General features: G+C 46.2%; 2 protein-coding genes across 4 annotated transcripts; both read right to left on the bottom strand.

Moving 5' to 3' along the window:
- Positions 1-2,340: 2,340 nt before the first annotated feature.
- IVD (isovaleryl-CoA dehydrogenase) lies at positions 2,341-17,477 on the bottom strand. 3 transcript variants are annotated; one of them, XM_056494114.1, is made up of 12 exons: positions 17,341-17,477; positions 14,509-14,598; positions 13,175-13,226; positions 10,400-10,569; positions 8,892-8,985; positions 8,504-8,640; positions 7,886-7,982; positions 6,713-6,806; positions 5,527-5,608; positions 4,982-5,086; positions 4,281-4,353; positions 2,341-4,183 (listed from the first exon to the last, which is right to left on the bottom strand). In XM_056494114.1, the coding sequence occupies exons 1-12, from the start codon at positions 17,467-17,469 to the stop codon at positions 4,050-4,052; spliced, it is 1,257 nt and encodes a 418-aa protein (XP_056350089.1). In that variant the 5' UTR covers positions 17,470-17,477; the 3' UTR covers positions 2,341-4,049. The 3 variants fall into 3 exon arrangements, with proteins under 3 accessions (XP_056350089.1, XP_056350090.1, XP_056350091.1); XM_056494115.1 differs by lacking the exon at positions 17,341-17,477 and adding an exon at positions 16,835-17,214; XM_056494116.1 differs by lacking the exon at positions 4,982-5,086.
- Positions 17,478-17,568: 91 nt separating this feature from the next.
- On the bottom strand, positions 17,569-21,769 carry LOC130254508 (uncharacterized). Its single transcript, XM_056494124.1, has 8 exons — positions 21,620-21,769; positions 20,663-20,795; positions 20,462-20,518; positions 20,137-20,224; positions 18,990-19,107; positions 18,636-18,688; positions 18,433-18,507; positions 17,569-17,882 (listed from the first exon to the last, which is right to left on the bottom strand). The coding sequence occupies exons 1-8, from the start codon at positions 21,681-21,683 to the stop codon at positions 17,751-17,753; spliced, it is 720 nt and encodes a 239-aa protein (XP_056350099.1). The 5' UTR covers positions 21,684-21,769; the 3' UTR covers positions 17,569-17,750.
- Between the last annotated feature and the right edge of the window lie 359 nt (positions 21,770-22,128).

Genomic DNA, 22,128 nt, shown 5'->3' with positions numbered 1-22,128 from the left:
TTTGACCTCGCTTGACAAGGCAAGATTTGCTTTAACCACAGCCCAGCCCCATGACGGAGCCGTGGCTCCCTGGGCAAATGGGCTGTAAGCCCAGCTGGCCCCACAGACCCCCTGAAGCAGTTTTACCGCACAAACAGATTTTAACACCATGTCCCTGGTGTGTTCATAAAGCAAACAGCTCCCTCACGCTGTGGGCAGCCCCACAAACACAGCCTCTGTTTAAACTCAAGCTCTATCCAAAACGGGAAGGAGATGTGGTCCCTTCTGCCCTGAGAAGCACGAGGCAGAACAGTGGAGATGTCCAAGCCCATCTTCTCCACAGTATCTTCCACTTTTCCCTTGAGTTTCTGGATCAAACACTGGCAGTGCCCCAGCTCAGTGTGAGCCCAGCTTTCTGATCACAAGCTGATCACTGAGTCCAACCTGTGTCCAATCCCTACCTTGTCACCCAGCCCAGAGCACTGAGTGCCACGTCCATTTTTTGGACACTTCCAGGGATGGGGACACCAACACCTTCCTGGACAGCCCCTTTCAGTGCCTGACCACTCTTTCTGTAAAGAAATTCTTCTTTATATCCCACCTGAACTTCCCTGATGCAGCTTGAGGCTACATCCTCTCTTCTGTCACTAACTGAATCTCATTCCAAATCCCACACTGCTGAAATAAACTCACTGTTACCTTGTACTGGGTTTGCATCACCAGGTTTTGGTAGCCACAGGGCTACAGGGGTGGCTTCTGTGAGAAGCTGACAGGGGGTTTTCCCATGTCCAGTAGAGCCCATTCCTGGCAGCTCCAAGATGGACAGGTTGCTGGCCAAGGCTGAGCCTATCAGGAATGGTGGTGACACCTTTGGGATAACATATTTAAGAAGAAAGAAAAAAAAAATCTTAGGCAGATAGAATTGGGTGCAGAGAAGAGTAGGGTAAGAATATGTGAGGAACAGCCCTGCAGACAGCAAGGTGTGGTGTGGTCAGTGCAGAAGGAGGGGCAGGAGCCCCTCAGCTCCAGGTGAGAGCTGAGATTCCACTACAGCCTGTGGTACAGAGCATGGTGCAGGAGGTTGTCCCCCTGCAGCCCATGGAGGGCCACGGGTGTGTAGAGTTCCACCTGCAGCCTGTGGAGGACCCCACAACACAGCAGGTAGACGCCTGAGAGGAGGCTGTGAACCTGTAGGAAACCCGTGCATCCAGGGACCTGCAGACCCCTGGAGAAAGGAGCCCACCCTGGAGCAGGTTTCCTGGTTCGTGGAGAACTGCTGCCCATGGGATAGACTCACATTGGAGAAGTTCATGGAGAGCTGCCTCCTGTGGGAGGGACCCCGTGCTGGAGCACGGGAAGGACTCCTCTCCCTGAGCAGTAGCAGAAACAACTTGTGATAAACTGAGTGTAACCACCATTTCCGTCTCCCTGCGCTGCTGTGGGGGGAGGAGTTAGAGCAGGGAAGGAGGGAAGGACGGGGGGGAAGATGTTTTTAAGGGTTTTTTTACCTCATTATCCTGCTCTGAGTTTGTTAGTAATAAATTCAATTAACATCTCTAATTCGAGTCAGTTTTGCTTGACAGTTTTGGGTGAGAGACCTCTCCCAGTCTTTATCTCAACCCATGAGCCTTTGTTACATTTTTTCTTCCTGTCCAGCTGCAGAGGGCAGTGATGGAGAAGCTTTGGTGGGTGCCTGGCACCTAGCCAGGGTCAACCCACTGCACACCTTCATGATTAATTCCCCCCACTGCTCTCCATGCCTTCTCTGCTCAGTGGCCAGCCAGCTGCAAGCAGGGCAAGGATGTTCAAAAACAGGGAAGATGCAGCACATCCAGCCCTGCCACCAGCCAAAGGCTGTCAGGCCAGAACAATTTCCATCACATATCTACAGCAAAAACCTTTCGGATGATATCCAGCAGCACGACCCCATGTTCTCCTTGTTAGCGCTGCTGCTCTCCAGAGGAGCTAAAGCACAGCTTGCATGATCTCTGTAAATGTATTTCTTTTAAATGAGAATTATGGGGGAAAGCTGTGGTTGGGAAGAGAGGTATAGGCAGGGAAAGCAACACTGTAGCTGTTGCTGCTGCCAGCCTGGATGTGCTTTGGCGGGTACCAGAACCTGCATCTTCCCTCTGCTGGGCCCTCTCAGGAGCACAGGCCACAGCAAAAGCTTATTTTATTAATATAGTATAAAGATTAACCCTCTATTCCCCAAAAAAGCTCTCCCATCCCTTCCCAAGACAGCTGCTGTGGAAGGGAGTGAGATTTGAAAAACACAACCCTGCTGAGGATTTATGAATCTGTCCCTGCCCCGTCCCAGTATTTGTTAGACATTGATTCATTTTACCTTCAACTCCAAGGTGCTGATCAGCCTGGAAAGTAAAGGCATTATTTATTATGTGTATTAAAACCAGACCTCTCCAGTGCTGAAGGACAGGTTTAAAAATCCCTGGGTTCCTTCCACCTTAGAAAACCTATTTTTAACAATCTGAATCTCACACCATCCTGTCATGGCTCTGACACTCCCTAGAAAACTTTCTCTGGCAGGAATGGATCTTAACAGTGATCCAGGAATCACTTTGTGATAAAACATGAATGTCTGGTCACGTAACTAAAATTCTTACATCCATGGTCAGCAATGCACCAAGTATTTCCTGCATGAAGTGCACCTCCACAGCATTTTCAGATGCAGCTCAACAAAATATTCCTGACAAAGCACCTCTGTCCACCCTCTATGCAGAGATTTAGGCTGAAAATTAAACCCTGGGACACTTCCTGAGTGACAGCCACCCACTGAGGCTGAATAAATATGAAGCGTTGGAGGAAGGCGCTGCCACCAGGACTTCAGAAGCTCTGGCTCTTTTTGACTTTTATAAACTCTTGATGACCTACCTGGCAATTCAGGAAAGTGAACTGTCTTCAATCTGTGGCATTGTAAAATTCTGTGTTAGCCTACTGTCACCTGGTACAGACAGGAGTCAACTACAACCAAAAAAATACACGCAGCTGAAGGTGAGTTTTGTTAAAACTGCTGGGAGTGCCTATACAGCAACTGTTTAATTAACTGTTCAATCACATTTCCAGCAGCCCATTTTGATTTGTGATTCACACTGAAATGCTGGAAGGATGCTGTGTGATTTCCTTTAAAAAGCTGGATAAGCCCTGATTTGCTGGATACAAGATGCACTGAGATCACTCACAAACACATTGCTCAGCTGCCCGGAGTTGGAGTGTGAGCACAGGCTTGGCCAAAACAGCAACCTTCAGAGGGAACCAAACTCCAAAGAAGTCAGCTCTTTTTGCCTGCTTCATTCACAGATGTCACAGCTCTGACGTGTTAACTGTCCCCAGAGTGATGGATGGTGACAACTCTGAGAGAATGACCTGGTGGGAGGAGTCATTCAGCACAGCAATGATTCGGGCCTGCACCCAAATAACTCCAGAAGCAGCCAGAATAGGAAAGGAATTCTGCAAATAGGAAAGGAATTCTGCAAAGAAACACACATGGGATTTAAGGAGGTTTTAGGAATCAGCACCTAAAACGCTGCTTGTGCACTGATGATTTTAAGCGTTCATGACAGCAACCCCACAATGAGGTTTGGTGTCAAGTTCCCAAAATGGAAGATACTAATCCCACTGGAAGGTCACAGCAGGAAGTTTCACCTTCCAATGGCAATATACTAAATTATAACTGTTTAGTGGCAATCTGGGCTTTTTGGAAAGAACGAAGTTGTTCCCTCATTGTCCAGTTTGGTGGGTTTGGGATGACATTCTGTGTGCAGGAGTGGCTGCACACCCCTCGCCAGCCTGCCTTGCAAAGTTGAGAATCAACAGCTCATGAACACCATGAATCATGATGATCACAAAAGAGAAAAAACACTTCTCCTTCCATGTACCCTCTGATTCATTTTGTCTAAGCTCAGTCCAGCAGCATCTGCTCCCAGAGCAGGCAGAGGGGACTCCACAAGTGCCCATGCTGGGATGGCAGGCAGGAAGAAGCCGAGTTGTGCGCTCCAGATTCGTGGTCAAGGCCTCGTGGTGGTCACGGCGCTGCCCCTGCACTGGTGGTGTTACTTGAAGGTGGCGTTGAAGGCCCTGCCGATGACGAGCCTGCGCACCTCGCTGGTGCCCGCCCCGATCTCGTAGAGCTTGGCGTCGCGCAGGAAGCGCCCCATGGGGTAGTCGTTGATGTAACCATTCCCACCTGCCACGCAAAAAAAGCCACAGGTCACCCCTTGTCCTCAATTTCAGGGAAATGCTCTCGCACTGTGCTTGGCTCTGCCCAGCTGTCAGTGACTCACCCAGGCACTGGATCCCATCCAGGGCCACCTGTGTCGCACACTCTGCTGAGTACAGGATCACTCCAGCACAGTCCTACAGGACAGGCACAATGGGATAGTCAGGAAAGGTGTCACCTGCCTGTCTCCACTCCCTGTGCTGCCCCCACGCTGCCATCACTCTACAGATACTTGAAAGAACCCTGAATTACATCACAAAGCACAGGGAGGGAGTTCCAGAAGTGTCCCCTGTTACTACAATACACTCACAGCAGGTCTGTGAAGGCCACAGGAAGACAGAAGAAGGAAAAAAATAAAAACTGCACCAGAGAAGCTGTCTCTCTGACAAAGGCCCATCAATCCCCCAGGAGACCATTGTGAATTGCTTTGGGATGCAGAGCTCTGTGCTCCCACTGCTAAACACTCAACATCCTCCTCTAACAGAGGTCTGGTGACAGGTGGAGGTGACAACACCTCAAACAATGGCTACAGCCCTGACAAGAGCCAGGACATCTGTCTGGGCTTCCAAAAAACACCTACTGATGCTGCTAAATCTCTTGCCTTGTAGAAGGAGGCTTGCTTGAAGTGAAAAAAGGTACTTTGGGTGTGAAAATAATACCCTTTGGGCTGTGGTGACTCATGATACAGAGGCTCCCCCGAGCTGAGGCTCTGGAAACTGGAGGAATTGCCCCAGGACACACAGCCCAGGTAGGAGTTGAGCTCACCTTGGCGTTGAAGTGGCCCTGGTCACAGGCTTTGGCCACATTGTAGACGTACTGCCGGCAGGCCATGAGCCGTGTGTACATATCTGCCATCTTGCCCTGCATGAGCTGCACGGCCCAAAGACAAGGAATGCTAATTAACATGAGAGAGGGGGACCACCTGTTCCCCAAAATACCTCAGAGAAACTAGGCACAGTAGGAGACATGGACCCGCAGACATGAGGGAGCTGGAGGTTCTGTTAATCCATAGACCCCTAGATATCAGCCACAGTCCCTCACCCACCAACAGCGATCTCATCTTCTCACCACATCACAGAATCCCAGGATTCACTGAGTTGGAAGAGACCTTAAAGTTCATCCAGCTCCATCTCCTTGCCATGAGCAGGAACCTTCCACTAGCCCAGGTTGCCCATTATCACATCATGCAGCCCCAGCATAAATAGCAGGTGACCTTCTCCATGCAAAGCCCCTGCCACAACAAAATTCTCAGTCTTCTCAGTTTTAAAGAGAAAAGAGGACAAAAATTCCCAATTTGTTTTCTGCCTGACCTGGAAGTGACCAATTTTCTGTCCAAATGCTTCTCTGACATGCAGGTATGGAATTGCATGATCAAGAACAGCTTGCATGAGCCTAAGAAGAGCAGAAGGAAAAGAGAAACAGCAGAATTATTAATTAATAAGGATTTAACTTTGAAAGTACAACTCAAGGCAAAAGGGTTTTCATAGCTAAAGTGATATCCTGCTGTCTTCCTACAGCTCCACTTAAGGCCAAGAATAAAATCCAAAGGTCCCATATTTCTCCCCAGTGCTTATTTAGGACATCCTGTGTGAAGGTCTGACCTTTTAATTCAGGGGACTGAGACTTAAAGAGCTTTCTCACAACCACAGCCAGGACAGTTTGTGCTTCCTCTTATCTCCAGAGCCCCTCAACTCAAGGAGTACCAGCCAATGCCATAAAAAAAAGCACAGGTAAAAACAAGGAGGGGAAAAAATCCTCCTCCTGCTTTCTGGAAGTTGGTCTTTCCACAAGAGGATTAGCCCAGAGAGACCACTCAGGAGGACAAAAGGACTGTGGGGTGCCAATAATTACTGGGGAGCTTAAGGATTGAATAAATGAAGAACAAACCAGTTTGAGAGTCTACGGATAGTGTGTTAGATTCTAAGGAATTGATAACACAAATGAGCTGGTTATTTCCTGAGTAATGCAAAAGCCAGGAACAGGGGACTGAAGCAGATTTATGTCTCTGGAAATTTTTTTTATCAAGATGGATCATTTCCAAAGCATGCTCTGGAGGGCCAGCGGACACTGGCAGGCAGACTTGCAAACAACTATTTCTGGCATTGCTTCTCCCATGTTTTGCCCCTCACAGGGGGCTCCACAGAGTTGCTTTCAAATTGGAAAACCACAGCATGAGGAGCTGAGAGCTCAAGGATGAGATGGAGCACATTTAAGTGAGTGGTGGCTGCTGAGAGGGCCCTGAGCACTTCCAGGAGAGCCCAGTGAAGCAGCTGTGCTGGTGCTGGACTGGGACACCCAGCAGCCACAGGATCTCCTTGCACCTTGCTTCCTTCCCACATCTGATGCAGCCTCTCCTTTTCTGCTGTCCCAGTAACCCAGTTCTCCATCCAGATCCATCCTACCAAGAGCTGAAGGCCCCAAGGGATCCCCACCAGGCTTGGTGATCACCAAGGACCCTTCTGACCTTACAACCTCTAAAAGATGACAAACCCTTACCCCAGGGGGCCCCCAGACAGGACGAGCCTCTCCAGGTCCAATCCACTCATCAGAACGTAGACTCCTTTGCTCAGTGTCCCCAAGACATTTTCAGCTGCAAAGAGCAAAGGAAAAGTGATTTATTTATGCGCGAAATTCAGACAAGCTGCTCACTGAGGGCCTGTGTTCACTGGGGGGAAGAGCAACCTGGGTCAGTGGAAGGTGTCCCTGCCCATGGGCAGGGGGTGGGACTGGATAAGCTTAAGGTTCCTTCCAGCCCAAACTGTCCTGGGATTCTACGAAAAATGACTGAATAGCCTGAACAATTTCCTGGAAAAAGAACTGCTTCAGCTTCCAAAGCCAGATCAGAAGGAGCATTAATAGCCAGAGTGCCAAGTGTGTTAACTTCCACCACTGCAGTGATGTGCTTCTCCATGTCGTCATCCTCTTTCCACGAGAACATGCTGTTCCCTGTGGATGACTTCTGGGACATGATCAGAGCCCTGGGGCACTGGCCTTTATGATTTCAGGGTGGAGGGATCCAAGACAGTTAGAAATGTTAGATTTCAGCTGAAACTCTTCCACTTTAGCTTTTCAAGGTGTATATATATGGAGCAGGAGAGCTCCTTGCTCTGCAAATGTGCAATCAGGATTTTTATGATTCTGGATAAGACATCTTCTCTATTTGCTCTAGAAAGGCTGGTATTTTTCTATCAACAAAAGTTGCCACTGGAATAACAAATACTGCTATTACAGAGGCCTCTGCTGTACTAACAAGAGAAAGGATGCCCATCATCAGGGCCTGGCCCCAGAAGAACTCAGAAATGTTACAAAAGCCTGTTGGAAAGTCTCCGGTGAAAAAAGCCTTCAGAGCAAAGCAGCTCACCTCCATACAAGACAGGAGCTCTAATGGAAACAAGTTTCTTGGGAAGACTCAGCAAGGCTTTGGAGAAGAAGTGGTTAAGAACTAGGTCCATGAGGGTGAAAGAGCAGTGACCTGACAAAGGATGTGCTCCCTCCCTGCAATCCAGCATATTGCATTTTTCCAGTTCTACCAGCTCCCTCAGAGGCTGCCAGAGAGCAGATAAGCATCTGCAAAACCTTCCAGGTCAGGGGCTGAACATGTGTGTAATTAGTGATTCAATTTATCTGATCAAGAATAGAGGAAACCACCATGATTTGAACCCAACTCACCGGGGACCTTGCAGTCTTCAAAGATCAATTCACAGGTATTAGACCCTCTCATTCCCAGCTTATCCAGCTTCTGGGCTGTCCTGAAACCTGGCATTCCCTGCAAAGCCAAGGCAGTAAAAATACATTTCACATCTCGGTTCCGACAGACTGAAGAAAATCATGAGAGATCTGTGAAATTCCCCAACCACAGGAACATGTGTAGGGTGCCAGGAGGGAGATAAAATGATCTAAGAACAAGACCAGGTCTAAGTGCAAGTGCAGAGAGAACAAATGGACAGAGAAACACACACATATAAACCCTGTGTACCCATTTTCTAATGCACATAAACAGCAAATAAATAAATTATTTGGACAGCTGCCAACACAGGCTCTCCTACAACAAGGGTTGGAAGCTCTGCCAGTAACTGAACTATCCTAATAATGAAGTCACATCCATCAGAAGGTTACTGAGCTCAGATTTTATTTTATTAAAGGTTCCTTTCCTACCGGAAAGGCAGTAAGTAGTTTGTCTTTGAGAAAGAGGCTGGCAGTTACAGAAAGAAAACCAGCTGACTTCCAGATGAGGCAGTTAGGATGAAGGATTCTGCTTTAAAACCCTGTGGGGATGACTAAGCCTACCCTCTCCACAATGAAGGCGGTTATGCCTCGGGAGGCCGGGACAACGTTCATGTCAGTTTTAGCGTAGACAATGAGAACATCCGCGTCCGGCCCGTTGGTGATCCAAAATTTGTTCCCATTCAAAACAAAGTAGTCTCCTGGAAGACAAGAGATTAAATCTGTTAGCTCACGATAGCTACACTGGTATTCCCACTCAATTTACTCCCTAACAAGCTTCCCAGAATCACTTAGGTTGGAAAACACCTCCAAGATCCTTGAGTTCAACCTTTGGCCCCTCACCACCTTGTGAACCAGACTAGAGCACTGAGTGCCATGGCCAAATTTTCTTTGAACACCTCCAGGGATGAGGCCTCCAGCACCTCCCTGGGCAGCACAGGAAAGCCTTTACCTTTCTTGTCTGCTTTCAGCTTCATGGACACAACATCAGAGCCAGAATTTGGCTCACTCATGGCTAAGGCTCCAATGTGCTCCCCGCTGATTAGCTGGAAGAAAAGACAAATATTAGCAAAAGAAGAAGACCAGCAGCATTGTTTTTGTTCCCTTTTTAGCCCTCCCACCTGTTTTCCTTCACTGAACCTCCACAGTTGCTGTTCTCTGCAAGAAGTCAAACAAGAGCTGCTGTTCCCAGCGCAGCCCCAGCAAGGAGCTCGCTTGTGCTGTGCTGAGGGAACAGAACCAAATCCCAGTGGGATGAGAAGGGTGACTCAGCTCTGTCTGAGCTAGACAAGCACAGCCCTGCTTGCACAACACATGAGGAAGGTGCCAAGGAACCATGCAGGCAGCCATATGCCTGTCCCCAGCTCCTGCCTGGGCTTTCTGCTGCCCTTTTACACAAACAGGAGCCAGTGAACACAAAAGGCAAACCAAGGGGTGAAACGGGATGGGAAAGTTCTCTGCAATGTTCTCACAGCCCAGTCCCCCCACACTCACCCCACAACTGCAGGTGGACCCTCCTCCTGTGCCTGCTCACACTAGGCTCTGGCAGAGCTCTTGCTTCTGCTTCACTGTTATTTCATCCTGCCCTTTTCTCCTTGCCTTTTTTTTTCTCCCTGTGTACTTCATCCATCTTCTCCTCCTTTTGATCTCTACTTTTCTAAGAAAACAGACTCAATGCTTAAGATATGTTCCACCAATTCAAACCATCAGTGCATTGCTACAGAAGTCCCCATGTAGTGCTCAAATCTAGTTAAGCACCTTTTAGTGCTCTGTCAGGAGCCAAAACAAGTCAGAGCTGAAGTTACTTCACATCTCATTGAAAGGCAGAGAATGAAGCATAAAAATACACCTGAGGAAGGAGGACAATTTGGGGTTACACATTTGCAGGCTGCACGGTGCTTTGAGGAAGTGACACTGTACTCTGCACGTCATTTAAATCAAGTTTCTTGTGTTGATAATTTCACTGATAATCTCAGTAGCTGGGATTCAATGTGCTCATTGTTTTTACATGCATTTAAAAACTGAAATCTAATTAATGCGCTTCTGAATTACAACATCAATGCCCCAAGTAATGATGAAGTTTCACACGTAGTTAATTAACAGCCAAACAAAGCATTTGGGCACAGAGAAATGGAGAGTATAAAATAGGGAAGCAGTGACTTTCATTCAGAGATCTCAAAACAATTTGGAAGTTTGAAAGAATATTCTCCAGTGTCACCTCAAAGCCCCCCTTAGTAACATGGCTTCAGACAGCTGGTCTGTGCTGCCTGCAGACAAGGACCAGGGAATGAGATGAGGTCAACATGGATTAATAGGACAAAAACTGACAAGCTAGAGAAGGGCAAGTTTGGCAAGTTCTGTATTTCCTACTGGTCACTGAAATCTGCTGGTGCTTAAGATGTCATCCTTGCAGCCAGAACCCAAATGCCTTCCAGTGTTGCCCCTCCTCCAGCCACACACCTTGGGCAGGTACTTGTGCTTCTGGGCCTCATTGCCGTTGCGCACGAGCTGGTTGATGCACAGGTTGGAGTGGGCCCCGTAACTGAGCCCCACGGACGCTGATGCACGGGAGATCTCCTCCATCACCAGCACGTGGTCCAGGTATCCCAGGGCAGAACCACCGTATTCCGCTGGGAAGAGAGGAAAAAGCTCCTGTTACCCACCACATGTACAAGATCCTGGGGCTGGGCTCAATCTCCAATGAAATCCAAGACATTTAGAATGTTTCTGGGTTTGACTGTTGCCATCCCTGAGCTGGGCACTTCAAGCTTTCCTCATCCTCTCTGAATTTCATTTTTCTCATCTTAAAGTCACAGGGATATTTTGTCTTTAGCATAATCCATAATTGACTCGTATAACATAGTTTATATGTAGAACATGCACAAGGACACATCTTGAACATGCTACTGACATTGTGCAGAAATTATTCCTTATCAACTTCAGTATTATCACAAAGATTAAATCACCAAATTGAAATGTTCTTAAGGTGAGAACAAAGGAACATAGGCAAGATTTGTAAAATCCATGTATGTTTTGCCCCTAAACAAGAGAAAAATCCTCAGACTGCTCAAAAATGTGGCACTAAGAACTTTTCTAAGCCCACAAATAAGCAGGACACCAGAACTTTAATGAGTGGCCTATTGAGGAGGAGAATAACCCATGAATGTAATTCATCAGTGACAAGCATGTAGATTTCAAGAGAGGATGAAGTGAGACAGAGCAGCACTGGGAGCCCAGCTAGGCACATGGAGTTGGGCCTAAAACTAATAGCAAAGATTAAAGTCACACAGTAAAACAAGGAGAGAGAAGGGGTAAAAAGTGAAGGCTGAGAAATGTGTAACAGCCTTGAGGAGCCAACAGCCGACATAAATATATACACATGTACTCTAAACGCATTTATATACACACAAATGCAGTCACCTCCCAACCTAAAAGCTTTGTTCTCCAGGTAGGAAGCAAGTGGTTTTACTGCTAAGAAAAGCACTACAACAGGACATGAACTCTGAAAAGCAGCTGGGGAGATAAACTGGGAGCACTTACTCGTCATCAATGTGGAGGCTGCAAGCAAGAGCAAGAAGGGTAAGAGTAAATCTGTGTGCGTGCTCAGAGTGACCAAAGACCACAGCTCCAGGGGGCTGCTGTCCCAAATTCCTCAAATTAACACCACAGCCACTGGCATCACATGCAGCCATTCCTCTTGTGTCCCTCATTTTGACTCCTGCCTTTATCTGCAGGAATCTTTATCCTCTAAAATCTTCTCTCTCTACCAAAAACCCAAGTTTAGGGGTTTGATATCAGTATCCTAAAAGATGGGCTTAACAATTTCTCATGTATACCAAAACAAGAGGGTTTTTTATTAATTCTTATATAATGGCTAGGTATGGTGTTTTTGCCTCAAGAAAGGCGAGGTAACTGTAAGTAGCACAAATCCAGGATTGCTTTGCACTGCAAGAGGAACAGGAAAAAGATCTTGCCAGACACCTCCTTGTGTAACGCAAACCATGGTGTGATTTTGAAGATGTTGCCCTTTCAAAGCTACTCTCTGTAAATGACATGCCTGTATTATCATTCCATGGAAACTACATGTTTACATTTCACTTCACTTTGCACTTTATAAAACAAATGGAAAATTACAAACACCACAGTTATCTTAGTTTTAGGAAGAAAACAAACAGCACTGTTATTCAAAATGTTCCCTTAACAGACTTGATGCGCCAGTGCCCAAACATGCCATTTAATTCTGTATACCCTCCTAAGATTCCACAGGAACTTCACATCCTAAGTCCCAGCCTCCTCCAACAAAACCAACATCAATAAAGAAACGTGCAACTCCGCAATCCAAAATAAAACAAAAAATCCTGGGCAAAAGGGAGTTTGAGAGGTAAACCTTTGAGTAAATCAAGAAGGACAGGACTCATGAGGGGATGCCTTATTTATAGTGTGGGAAATTGCTGTAAACCTCAGGCACAACATCAAAGAAGAAGGTAAGAGTGAGGAAAAACAGGAGCAACAGTAAATGGGGAAGAGGAGAGAGAGAGAAAGCAGAAATGCAGAGTCTTTCAGCACTGAAAGCAAGGCACAGGCATTATTCTGACGCATTGCTATTCAGCTGGATTCTGCAGAGCCTTTGCCCAGCCACATCTAGAAAACACACTTTTCCATGGGGGAAGAAAGGCCCCATCAGCTGCCTTTCTCCACTAAGGGCTTCTCCTCATTACCCTGCCTTGGTGCATTCAGCACAATCACACTCGTCTGTAACACTCATCACAACACTTTTCACTAACCTGTGTAAGGCTGAATAAGATTTCCCCTGATTTTTTTCCAACTGGTTGGCCGTGGTCAGCTCCCCATTAGTTATCACAGCTTTTCAGGGCATTATTTTAGACCCTTTAACTTCTCCCATTACAGATGGATGTTTGTTCTGGGATACTTTAATCTCTAGCTCTCCTTCTTCAAAACTTGCTTCATGTTAGAAAGGCATAAATAAGTTTGAGCTGCACACATAACATCTGGAGAAACCATTTCTGAGCAGTGCTTTTAAATTGTGAAAGGCATTTTGACTAACAAGGGATAAGGATTCAAGTTGGAAAAGAGTTTTTTAAAACACAAAGAAAGGACAAAATGGATGCCACATCACAGACAAGGCTGTTGTGAACTGGACAGTGAGAGTTTAAGTAATCTCTCTTTCACTTGAGGAACCCCACATCAGAAAGTAAAAGATCAGAAGAGACTTACCAGGGGCTGTGATCCCCAGAACTCCCAGTTCTCCAAGTTTCTTCCAAAACTCCTACAAATATAGAACAAGCAATCAGCCCAATTTGGCAGTCTGGGCATCAGCATAACAAGCTTCCCCAGGTAGTTCACTGGACACATTCGTTTATCTACGAGATATCACGAGAATGAGGCAAATATATCCCTAATACCCGTTCCTCCCACAGTCCAGCTCCATCCTCGGAACTGAGAAACCACACAGATTCAGGAGTTACGCTACACACGGCAGGAGTTTGTGGAATTCAGTGAAAATTCCCATGCCTAAATTTAATTCTGGAAGGACATCTCCTAAGATTTAACTCTTTGCCCACTCTAAAGAAAATTTTTGTGTAATAGTATGAACTATCCATTACCAAAATCCTGGAAATATGAAGTGTTGCTATGAGCTGGCAGTTTAAAACTCTTCCAGTAAAACAGGAGCTGGCAACTAAAGCCAAGTAAGCCTTCTTGGGGGAGATTAAAAAATAATGGGAATGCTACAACCATGACAAAATGCAGTAGCAAAGGATGTTGACACCAAGGGAAGCCCACATGTGCCCTGGTGGGGCCATCTCCCTGCTGCTCCTCTCCTTTGCTATGTGGTGGACATATAGGTGAGTGCTCCTTACATGGCCTTGGTGTCCAGCAGTAACTACTAGGGAATATCTCCAGAGACTTCAAAAAGTATCATACAATAGCTCTGGATGACATCTGGAATGCCAGGCTAAATTTATACACTTCACTTCAAAGCTGCACAAAGACCCCTGGAAATGTCAACATCAGAGTTCTGGGAAATCCTGGCAGATGTTTAGAGCTTTTTGAGTCTTGTGGAGCTTATAAAAACCAATAGTCAGATCTTTCATTTCCATCAATTAAAGTGCCCCGTGGCACAGAATTTGTTGGGTTTATTAGAAAGGCTAGTTTCAGCTCAACAGTCAAACTCCACTTTTCAGTATTTGCACACAATATCTTCACAGCAAATCTGAGAGGAAATTCATGTCCAACAAAGGGACTGAGCCAGGAGTATACAAAGCACATGTTGGGGAAGGAGCCAGAACAGACAAGCAGAAATCCCATAATAAGAATCCAAATGAGACCATTATCAATCTTTATTATGACTATTATTGCTGGGTTCTGCCCCAGGTTGCTGAAAGTTGGTAACAAATGATAAAACAGGAAATAAAAAAAAGGCTTTCCCTGTGGCTTTTAAGTTCGAAAAGTTAATGCACATGTTCCTGTGGTGTAAGCTTAGGATTGTCTGGACTAATGCAGAGATCAAAGCCCAGAGAGACTTTCAGAGCCACACATTAAATACTTGCCCGCATGCCTTTGAATTCATTTTCCTGGTCAATCTGTTGGGCCTTTGGAGCCAAATGCTCTTGGCAGAACTTTGTCATGGTCTGTCTAAGCTGGGAAAAGAGGGAACGAAAAACACATCAGTTACATCTCAGCAATATATTGTCATCTTCTTCCCCTGGATCCTGTCAATATTCCCTTCAATATTTCAAACCCAGAAGCACAGGACCATGAGGAAATCCATGGTTCAGGTTTCTGGCCAAAATATGATATTAAAGAGTCATTTATTTAGTCTTTTATTAAAAAGAAGCTGATGCACTTTAGTCCTTCTCAGCATTTAACCGTAATTGTATCCTGACATGAGAGAATGTTCCTGAACTCCTGCCTGCTCCAAGGTTCCAGGCATATTTTTTGGGCAGGGAACTTTGGAAACTGATGAACTGAGTTTATAATGTGTTAAGTCCATCCAGTAGCTGCTTACAGCATCATTTAATTATGTGCAGATGCCTGTAATAAGCAAAGATACTAATTAAAATGTGTTTGTGTGTCAAACTCGAACTACATTATCTACCTTACTACCTTCTACAGTGGAGAAATTTGATAGAGGCAGGAATGTTTATTGATCCAAGTGTTAAAAAGCCAAAATATTTTTCTAAATTTTAAACACTGAACACTTACATAAATGTATGCTACAGAGTCTATACACATAGTAACAAAATATATACAGTATCCTAAATGTTTTTAACAGGAGGATTTAAAAACTTGGTCTGGACCTTATGGTAGATCTTAAATTTTTTTTCTTTTTGGTTCTATATTTCCACAAGTTTTCGAGATTGAAACCCTGAGCTGTTATACCAGAATCTCTAAAAGGGGCAGGAGCAACAAACTAGAATGTGCCCACACTCATCTGCCTTTCTCTGAGCCCCAAAACCTAAGCATCCTCTTTTTTTACAGTTGAGAAGATATGTTAAATTTCCACAGACACAGAGACCCCGGATTCCAGTACTATCAAACAAGCTTCCTCTCCATTGCTAGATTTATAAACTTAAAAAGAAGCCCAAAAGACTTGGGACATCTCGCCACTGTGACAAAGCTGATTGCATTGCATTTCAGCAAAGAGCTAAAAATAAATTAAAACAAGCTTAAAAGCATAATAAAAAAAACTTAATCAATTAGAGATTGAGGATGGACTCAGACAGGCAGCCCTGATACCCTAAGCTAGTTTATGGCAGTTATATTGCTTTAAAGTCACAGTTTCACTAATATTACTGAAGATTATTTCTGATCTTTCTTTTTCTAGCTTTTCCACCAGACAGATAAGAACAAGAGGAATATTTGTTCTTAATAAGAATATTATGTTCTTAATAAGAAGTACAAAGAAACATCAAGCTGATAAGGCCATAAACATGAACACAAATGTGGCAAGGAATAATTCTGTAGCAAGAAAGAAGACCAAGTTCATTTTGCACCATCAGAATTATCTGGAAAGTGAGGCTACAGCTGCTGTGTTTCACTGGCAGGAGCCTGTGTGAAGCAGCCCTGGAAAGATACTGCCCTTCACTCCAAGCCCAAGGGGCAGAAGGGAATACATCTGGAATGGTCTGCACTAGCTGCTGTTGCACACAGAACAACACAGCAAAGCTAAGGATCATAGAATCACAGAACATTCCAAGCTGGAAGAGACCCACAAGGATCACCAGTCTGTTGGAAATGATGTAACTTTCCTAACTAATTTTTCATTAGCTGTTTTAATTAATTGTAAGCATGGCCACTTGTAGTCAGCACTAGTTAAGTTTCTTTTTCACAGACATTTCTTGATACTTTGATCATGAAATAACTGAAACTTTAAGTTTGCTAAAACTAATCCCGAGAAGCTCCAATAAACAAAGCCTGATGGAGCTGAAGATTGGACACCTGAGATCTTAAATTCATGGCCCTTCAAAGACGTGTTGGAGTAACCGGAAGACACAGAGGAGATTGAAACCTAGAAAGCTGCAAATTCACCATTTGAGAAAAAAAATGATAAAAGGACTAAAGAAAGTGGGCCAGACTAGCATGAAGAGTGAAAAGCTAATAACCAATAGAGGACAGAATACTAATTAATAACAAGAACGATGCAACTTAGAACCAATAAACATTCATTTCCTTGTTTGCTAAAAATGTGTAAGTGAAAAAGTTTTGTGTCTTGGGTTGGTGTGGAGGTCAGAATTTGTCAGCCACACAACTTTTGGTCAAGAATGAAGTAATGCCCTACACTAACACTAAAGACGGTGTTAGGGTCTTGTTTTTTAAGGTTTTCAGTAGTAAGTTCAACTCCCAGCCCTGCACAGGAAACCCCAGCAATCTCACCCTGTGCCTGAGAGCGTTGTCCAAACGCTCCTTGAGCTCTGGCAGCCTTAGGGCCGCGACCATGTCCTGGGGAGCTGTTCCAGTGCCCGACCACCCTCTGGAGGAAAAGCCTTTTCCCAACACCCGCCTAAACCTCTCCAGCTCTTGCCCTTCCTTGGGTTCTTATCACTGGCCACCAGAACAGAGATGTGTTGCCCCTTACAGGAATGACGTAACATGTAATGAGTTCTAAAAACTATCCTAAATCTTTAAGCGCCCCATTGGGCAGGAGAACAAACTGGAAAAGCTGCAACACTTCCTTATGGAGGATGTGACGTTCCACCAAATCGTTCCTCTGCTGATGGCCTTTCTGACGATCTCCGCCGATCCCCAGGCCCGAGGCGGACGCGGGGTCGGGGCCGCGCCCCCGCCGCGCGCGCGGGGATTGGGCGGCGCGCCCCGGCCGCGGCCAATGGGCGCGGGCCCGCCCGGCCCCACCCCCCGCGCGCGGCGCGGCCCCGCCGTACCTGGCGCTGCTCGGCGCTCAGCCCGTTCACCGTGTCGTCCACCGCCAGCCCCGCGCCGCCGCGCCGCGGCACCGCCAGCGCCCGCCACCGCCGCGCCGCGCCCGCCGCGCGCCCCAGCGCCGCCGCCATGGCCGCTCCCCGCCGCTGCCCCGCGCGCAGGCGCGGCCCGGCCCCGCAGCGCCCCGCCCCGCCCGGCGCCCGCCCTCCTCAGTCGCGGCGGAGTCCGCGTTCGTGCTGCGCCTTTAATGAACTCAACGAACCCGGAACAGAGCGGCGAACGCCCGACACAGTCAGCAGCCATCGCTGCTGCCTCAGCCCTCCCTACCCCGCCAAACGCAGGAACTAGGCTTGACAAACAGGGACCTCCGAACTAGGGTGAAACAGCAAAAATCCCAGTCCATCCTCGTGCCTCACATTGGCAGGAGCTTCTCCAGCTCTTCAAGCGTGGCTGTCCATTCCTTAATTTGAGCTTGAAAGCAGGAGTGCTTCTCCAGGGCACGCTGGTTCTTCTCTTGTGCTGATTTCCACTTGGCCATCGCTGTCTGTGGAGAAGTCAGTGCACACCACCTTTTACTAACACCAGGACAAGGAAAAGAACAGCCAAGTCCTAATGAATCTGAGCTCTTCCTCCCAAACTAAGATAAGTCTGGGATTTCTTTTACCTTGGTTTTGTGGAAAATGTAAATTTATCTATGACCAAAATTCAGAAAGTCTCTTATAAGTTATATTTTAGTTCTTGGGAGTCTCATCAAGAATTGTAGAACTGTAACTTAATGACTATTTTGGTCTGTATACAGCTAATTATTGAAGTCACTGGCGCTTGCACACTTCTCAGTTCCCCCGCAGACTACCCAGGGTCACTGCTCTGCAACAGTTTCCAAGTGCAATCAAAGTATCTGACTTCCAGAATAACAACCAGGCAGGCGGATCCCTCTATTTAAAAGGGGTAACAGTTTCTTCAACAAGTGTGTTTATATTAAAATAGGAATAGGGCAAGTTTTCACCCGGTTCTTGTGGATCAAGGAGGATTGGGAGGAGCAAAATAACCTCCCTGAGGGCCTGGTGTTCACTGCCTGGTCGAGTCAGTCTTACCTCAAGCGTCTCCTTCTCTTCTGCAACTGTGTGACAAAATAGCTTCAACTCTTCTGTAACCTTCTTAGTCAGCATCTGAAGAATCAAAAGGAAAATGACTTTTAATATGATCCAAATAAATGTGAGTCTCAGCTGTTTCAGCATCAGGAGAGAAGGGTAGGGGCACACGGACCCCTCAAAGCCCCATTGCAAGCTTTTCTTACTGTTGTTTTTTCCCGGCAAGCACGCGTCTCTTTTTCCTTCTCTATGTTGCTATCTGTAAGTAATTCAGATGCATTAGTGAATCTCTAATACACACATTACTCTGAGAACAAACAGCTTTTCAAAGTAACTTTCTACAGCAATAAATACTAAGTTAGTTTATCCAGGCCGGGGCCTACTACAGGAAGCAGCTTCTTCTCTAAAGCAACAAAAAACTCCCCCAAACCCTGGAATTACAGCAGTATTCCCTAAAAAAGGAAGCACAGTCCAAATTTCTTATGAATAGTCACAACAGAAGGAAAAAAAACATTCTGAAGAAGGAGTACCAGGATGTAAGCAAAGTGCAAACTTCTTACCAGGACTGATGTTTCTGCTTTCTAAAACTGTCATGCAAGTCTCCTGAATTTTCTTGAGCTTCTCAACTTCATCGACCAGCCTCTCGTTCTCCTTCTTTAACGCCCTTAACTTAGTGCCCTGCCATTAACACAGGTTGTAAGTGAGGCAAGTTTACAAGATTTTCTTCTCCTAAGTAGTACTGACAATAACAACTTCACAAGTGCTGCACTTGGCACCAAGAATCAGACCTTGCCTTCTGTCTCTAGCACCACAGAAAATTAGGCTGTTGAAGGTCCTTGCTCCTAGTTCTTGACAGGATTAATACGTTTATTACATCCACACATCAGAGCAATTACTAGAAAAAATTGACTGTGGGGGAATTCCTTTTCGGCAACTTTATCTTATCTTGTGCTCTCTCTTATTTATATAAATAATGTACATAAACATTGTGAAGAAAAGAGTGTCTTATGTCTTTAAGCCACAGCATTATTCCCTACACAATCCAGATATTACCAGGCAATTGGACAAGCTGATCAACCTCCCAAGTTGAATGCAATTCTCCAAGAGGATCAATAAGCATGTGGATTAGGGTGATCTGGCTGATTGTGTCAGAAGCTTTGGGAACGTTCATAGAAAGTCTCAGAGGCTCTTAAGAAAATCAAGCTGTGAGATAAGAGGAATGATCATACCACAGACTGAGAACTGGAAAATAAAGTGAGATTTTACAGCTGTATGTTACAAGGAGGGCCTCCTGTATGTGACACAGGTAGTATTAAGCACGTCCTGGAGTTATCTCTGAGAGCTAGGGAATAATGAAGTGCCAATTCTGCATCTAAACCTGATTCCACAAAATCAGATCTGTTTGAAACAGAAGTCCCTGAACAGTCCCAGCTCTCTCAGCCTTTCCCTCCAGTCCTTTAACCATCTCTGTGGCCCTTTCTTGGACTCCATCCAGTACATCCATATCTCTTTTGTACCAGGAGCCCAGAACCAGACAAAATACTTCCAGCTTGGCCTCCCCAGAGCTGAGGAGATGGGAAAACAACTTGCAGAAGAATACAAAGACATTTTGATAAAGACAAGAAAACAAGCAAGACACATGACCCTGTATGAATCAGAACATAAAAATTACTCAACAATTTATTTATTTTTCTCTCCTATCCCTACCTCTCCTCTTGCTAGTTGCTGTTTGAGTGTTTCCACCAACTGATCCTTGTTTTTCAGCTCTGCTTCTAGTTGGAATCTGCTGAGAGGGCTGCGGAGTTAAAGAGCAAAGACTCAGGGGCAAAAATACCAGTTGCACACCTCCTAATTTCACCAATATGCCCTTTTATAAGCATTTGCTTTTGTTTCTGTTTTAAATCTGTTTTAAATCAACAGATTTAACTGGCAAACTTGGCAAGAAAGCTGCACAGGGGTGAGAGTTCATCATGACCCTCCACAGGGGAGCACCACAGCACAAGGGCAACTAACAGAGATGAGAGGGACATACCGTCTTGCCACTGTCTTATTTGAAACCGGTTCCACTCTCTTGATAGACTTACGCAACCTTAAAACAGAGATAAAATACAATTACCAGAAGACTACAATGTTCTTGCAGATCACTAAGCCTGTTAGTTTGACAAAATGAGCAGAATGAGCCATCTTTAGGACATCTGCCAGATAAATCCATCAACATTTTGCTTTGATTTACCTTTGGTTTGCAGCCTTGAAGACACCGTCCACTGGAACGTTTGAGGCAAAGTTAAGACTGGGAACCCCACTGAACTCTGGCTCTGATGTTTTGCTGACACTTTTTCTCTTTGAAGGAAAGGCAGTTGGCAATTCTGCAAGGAAAAGATAACTGTGAAAACACCATGGTCTAGAAGCAACCTCCTTTAAGGTCTCTTAAGCCTTTATTTTGAGGTAAAGCAGCTACATCTGGCTAGAATGGAGACTTTAGGGTAGAAGTAACTAAGAGCAGTCACAAATAGATCAGATGTAGACAGTGTTAAAATACGATTACCAGGCTAGCACTAATGAGAGTTTGAAATGATAATACACAATAAAGAAGGTCTCAGCATCAAGCAGACGTCGTGCCATAAGGTTGTTGTTCAATACTGGAAGCAAAACAAACATAGCCCACATGAAACTGTTAAGAGACCTCCATATTTTGCTGTGAGTGAATAGCTAAGAAAATAAAAATTATGTAGAGTTTGTTTCTCTTAAAACACAACTGTTTGAGTATATAAAGCTTTGTTTACTCAGTGGGTTTAGGAAGTTGCTTTTTCTCCCTCAAGTTAAGTATTTTTCAAATGACACATCCATGAAAACATTTACATTAGAGCAACGCGGAGTTTCCACCCATACAGCCCAGCTCCCGTATTTTTAACGCTAATCCTGGGTGCCTCCCGCTTGTACAATAAAGTGCTGCAAGCAGCATTAAAAGATATAGAGAAGTAAGAGACTGTAAATGAAGCATCTTTCACATCAGTGGGCCGCTGCCTTCAGCCAGTGGAGGGTACACACAGCAGGCTGAGCGTTAACCTAAGCCCTAAACAGGGACAAAATAGTGGAATAAAGCGTCTAGTTAGATTTCGGATCAGCCACCACGCAGCCAGGCAGGGATGGTGGCCGTGCCCGCGGGTGTCCCTCCGTGCCCGGCACTCACCTGCGGGCGGCTCGGGGCGCTGGAGCCGGCCGGGCACGGGGATGCGGGAGCTCCGTCCCTCCATGGCGGCCGCGCTCCCCTCACGGGTTCAAACCGGACCGCGCCGGGACGGTTGAGAGGATGTGCGCATGCGCGGGGGCGGGGCGCGGGCAGAGAGCGCGCGGGGCGGGGTGGCGTGGGCGGGGCTTGAGGGCGCGGGCGCTCGCGCGCCGTCTGTTTCGCGCCGTTTCTGCCTCGCGCCCCCTCCCTCAGGGGAGGCGTCGGCCGCCATTACTGGGGGAAGGAGCCGCGCGCGAGGCTCCCACCCTCAGGGAACGGCGGGGCGCAGTTCCTTCGATCCCTTCCTTCCTTTCCTCCCTCCCACTGCCTCACTCTGTGGTAGTCGAGCCCCGAAGATCGAGGGGTTTGTCGCCATCTCTGCGGAGGTGTAGGTAGGAGTCAAGAGCTGTGAGGGTGCCGGTGCTGCTGGTGTGTGAGGTACTAAAATTGCCCTCTAATGCTGCAAGGTG

Source organism: Oenanthe melanoleuca, chromosome 5 (genome assembly GCF_029582105.1).
Source record: "Oenanthe melanoleuca isolate GR-GAL-2019-014 chromosome 5, OMel1.0, whole genome shotgun sequence".
Taxonomy (NCBI): Eukaryota; Metazoa; Chordata; class Aves; order Passeriformes; family Muscicapidae; genus Oenanthe; species Oenanthe melanoleuca.
This window is presented reverse-complemented; position numbering and strand designations above follow the sequence as displayed.

Coding starts and splice junctions, on each gene's coding strand:
- IVD (XM_056494114.1), bottom strand. CDS start 17,469: ATGGCGGCGGCGCTGGGGCGCGCGGCGGGCGCGGCGCGGCGGTGGCGG. Junction 14,599..17,340: donor TGAGCGCCGAGCAGCGCCAG/GTACGGCGGGGC, acceptor CTCTTTTCCCAG/CTTAGACAGACCATGACAAA. Junction 8,641..8,891: donor GCTGAAAGCAGACAAGAAAG/GTAAAGGCTTTC, acceptor CTTGTCTTCCAG/GAGACTACTTTGTTTTGAAT.
- LOC130254508 (XM_056494124.1), bottom strand. CDS start 21,683: ATGGAGGGACGGAGCTCCCGCATCCCCGTGCCCGGCCGGCTCCAGCGC. Junction 20,796..21,619: donor GCGCCCCGAGCCGCCCGCAG/GTGAGTGCCGGG, acceptor TTTTCCTTGCAG/AATTGCCAACTGCCTTTCCT. Junction 20,225..20,461: donor AATAAGACAGTGGCAAGACG/GTATGTCCCTCT, acceptor TTAACTCCGCAG/CCCTCTCAGCAGATTCCAAC.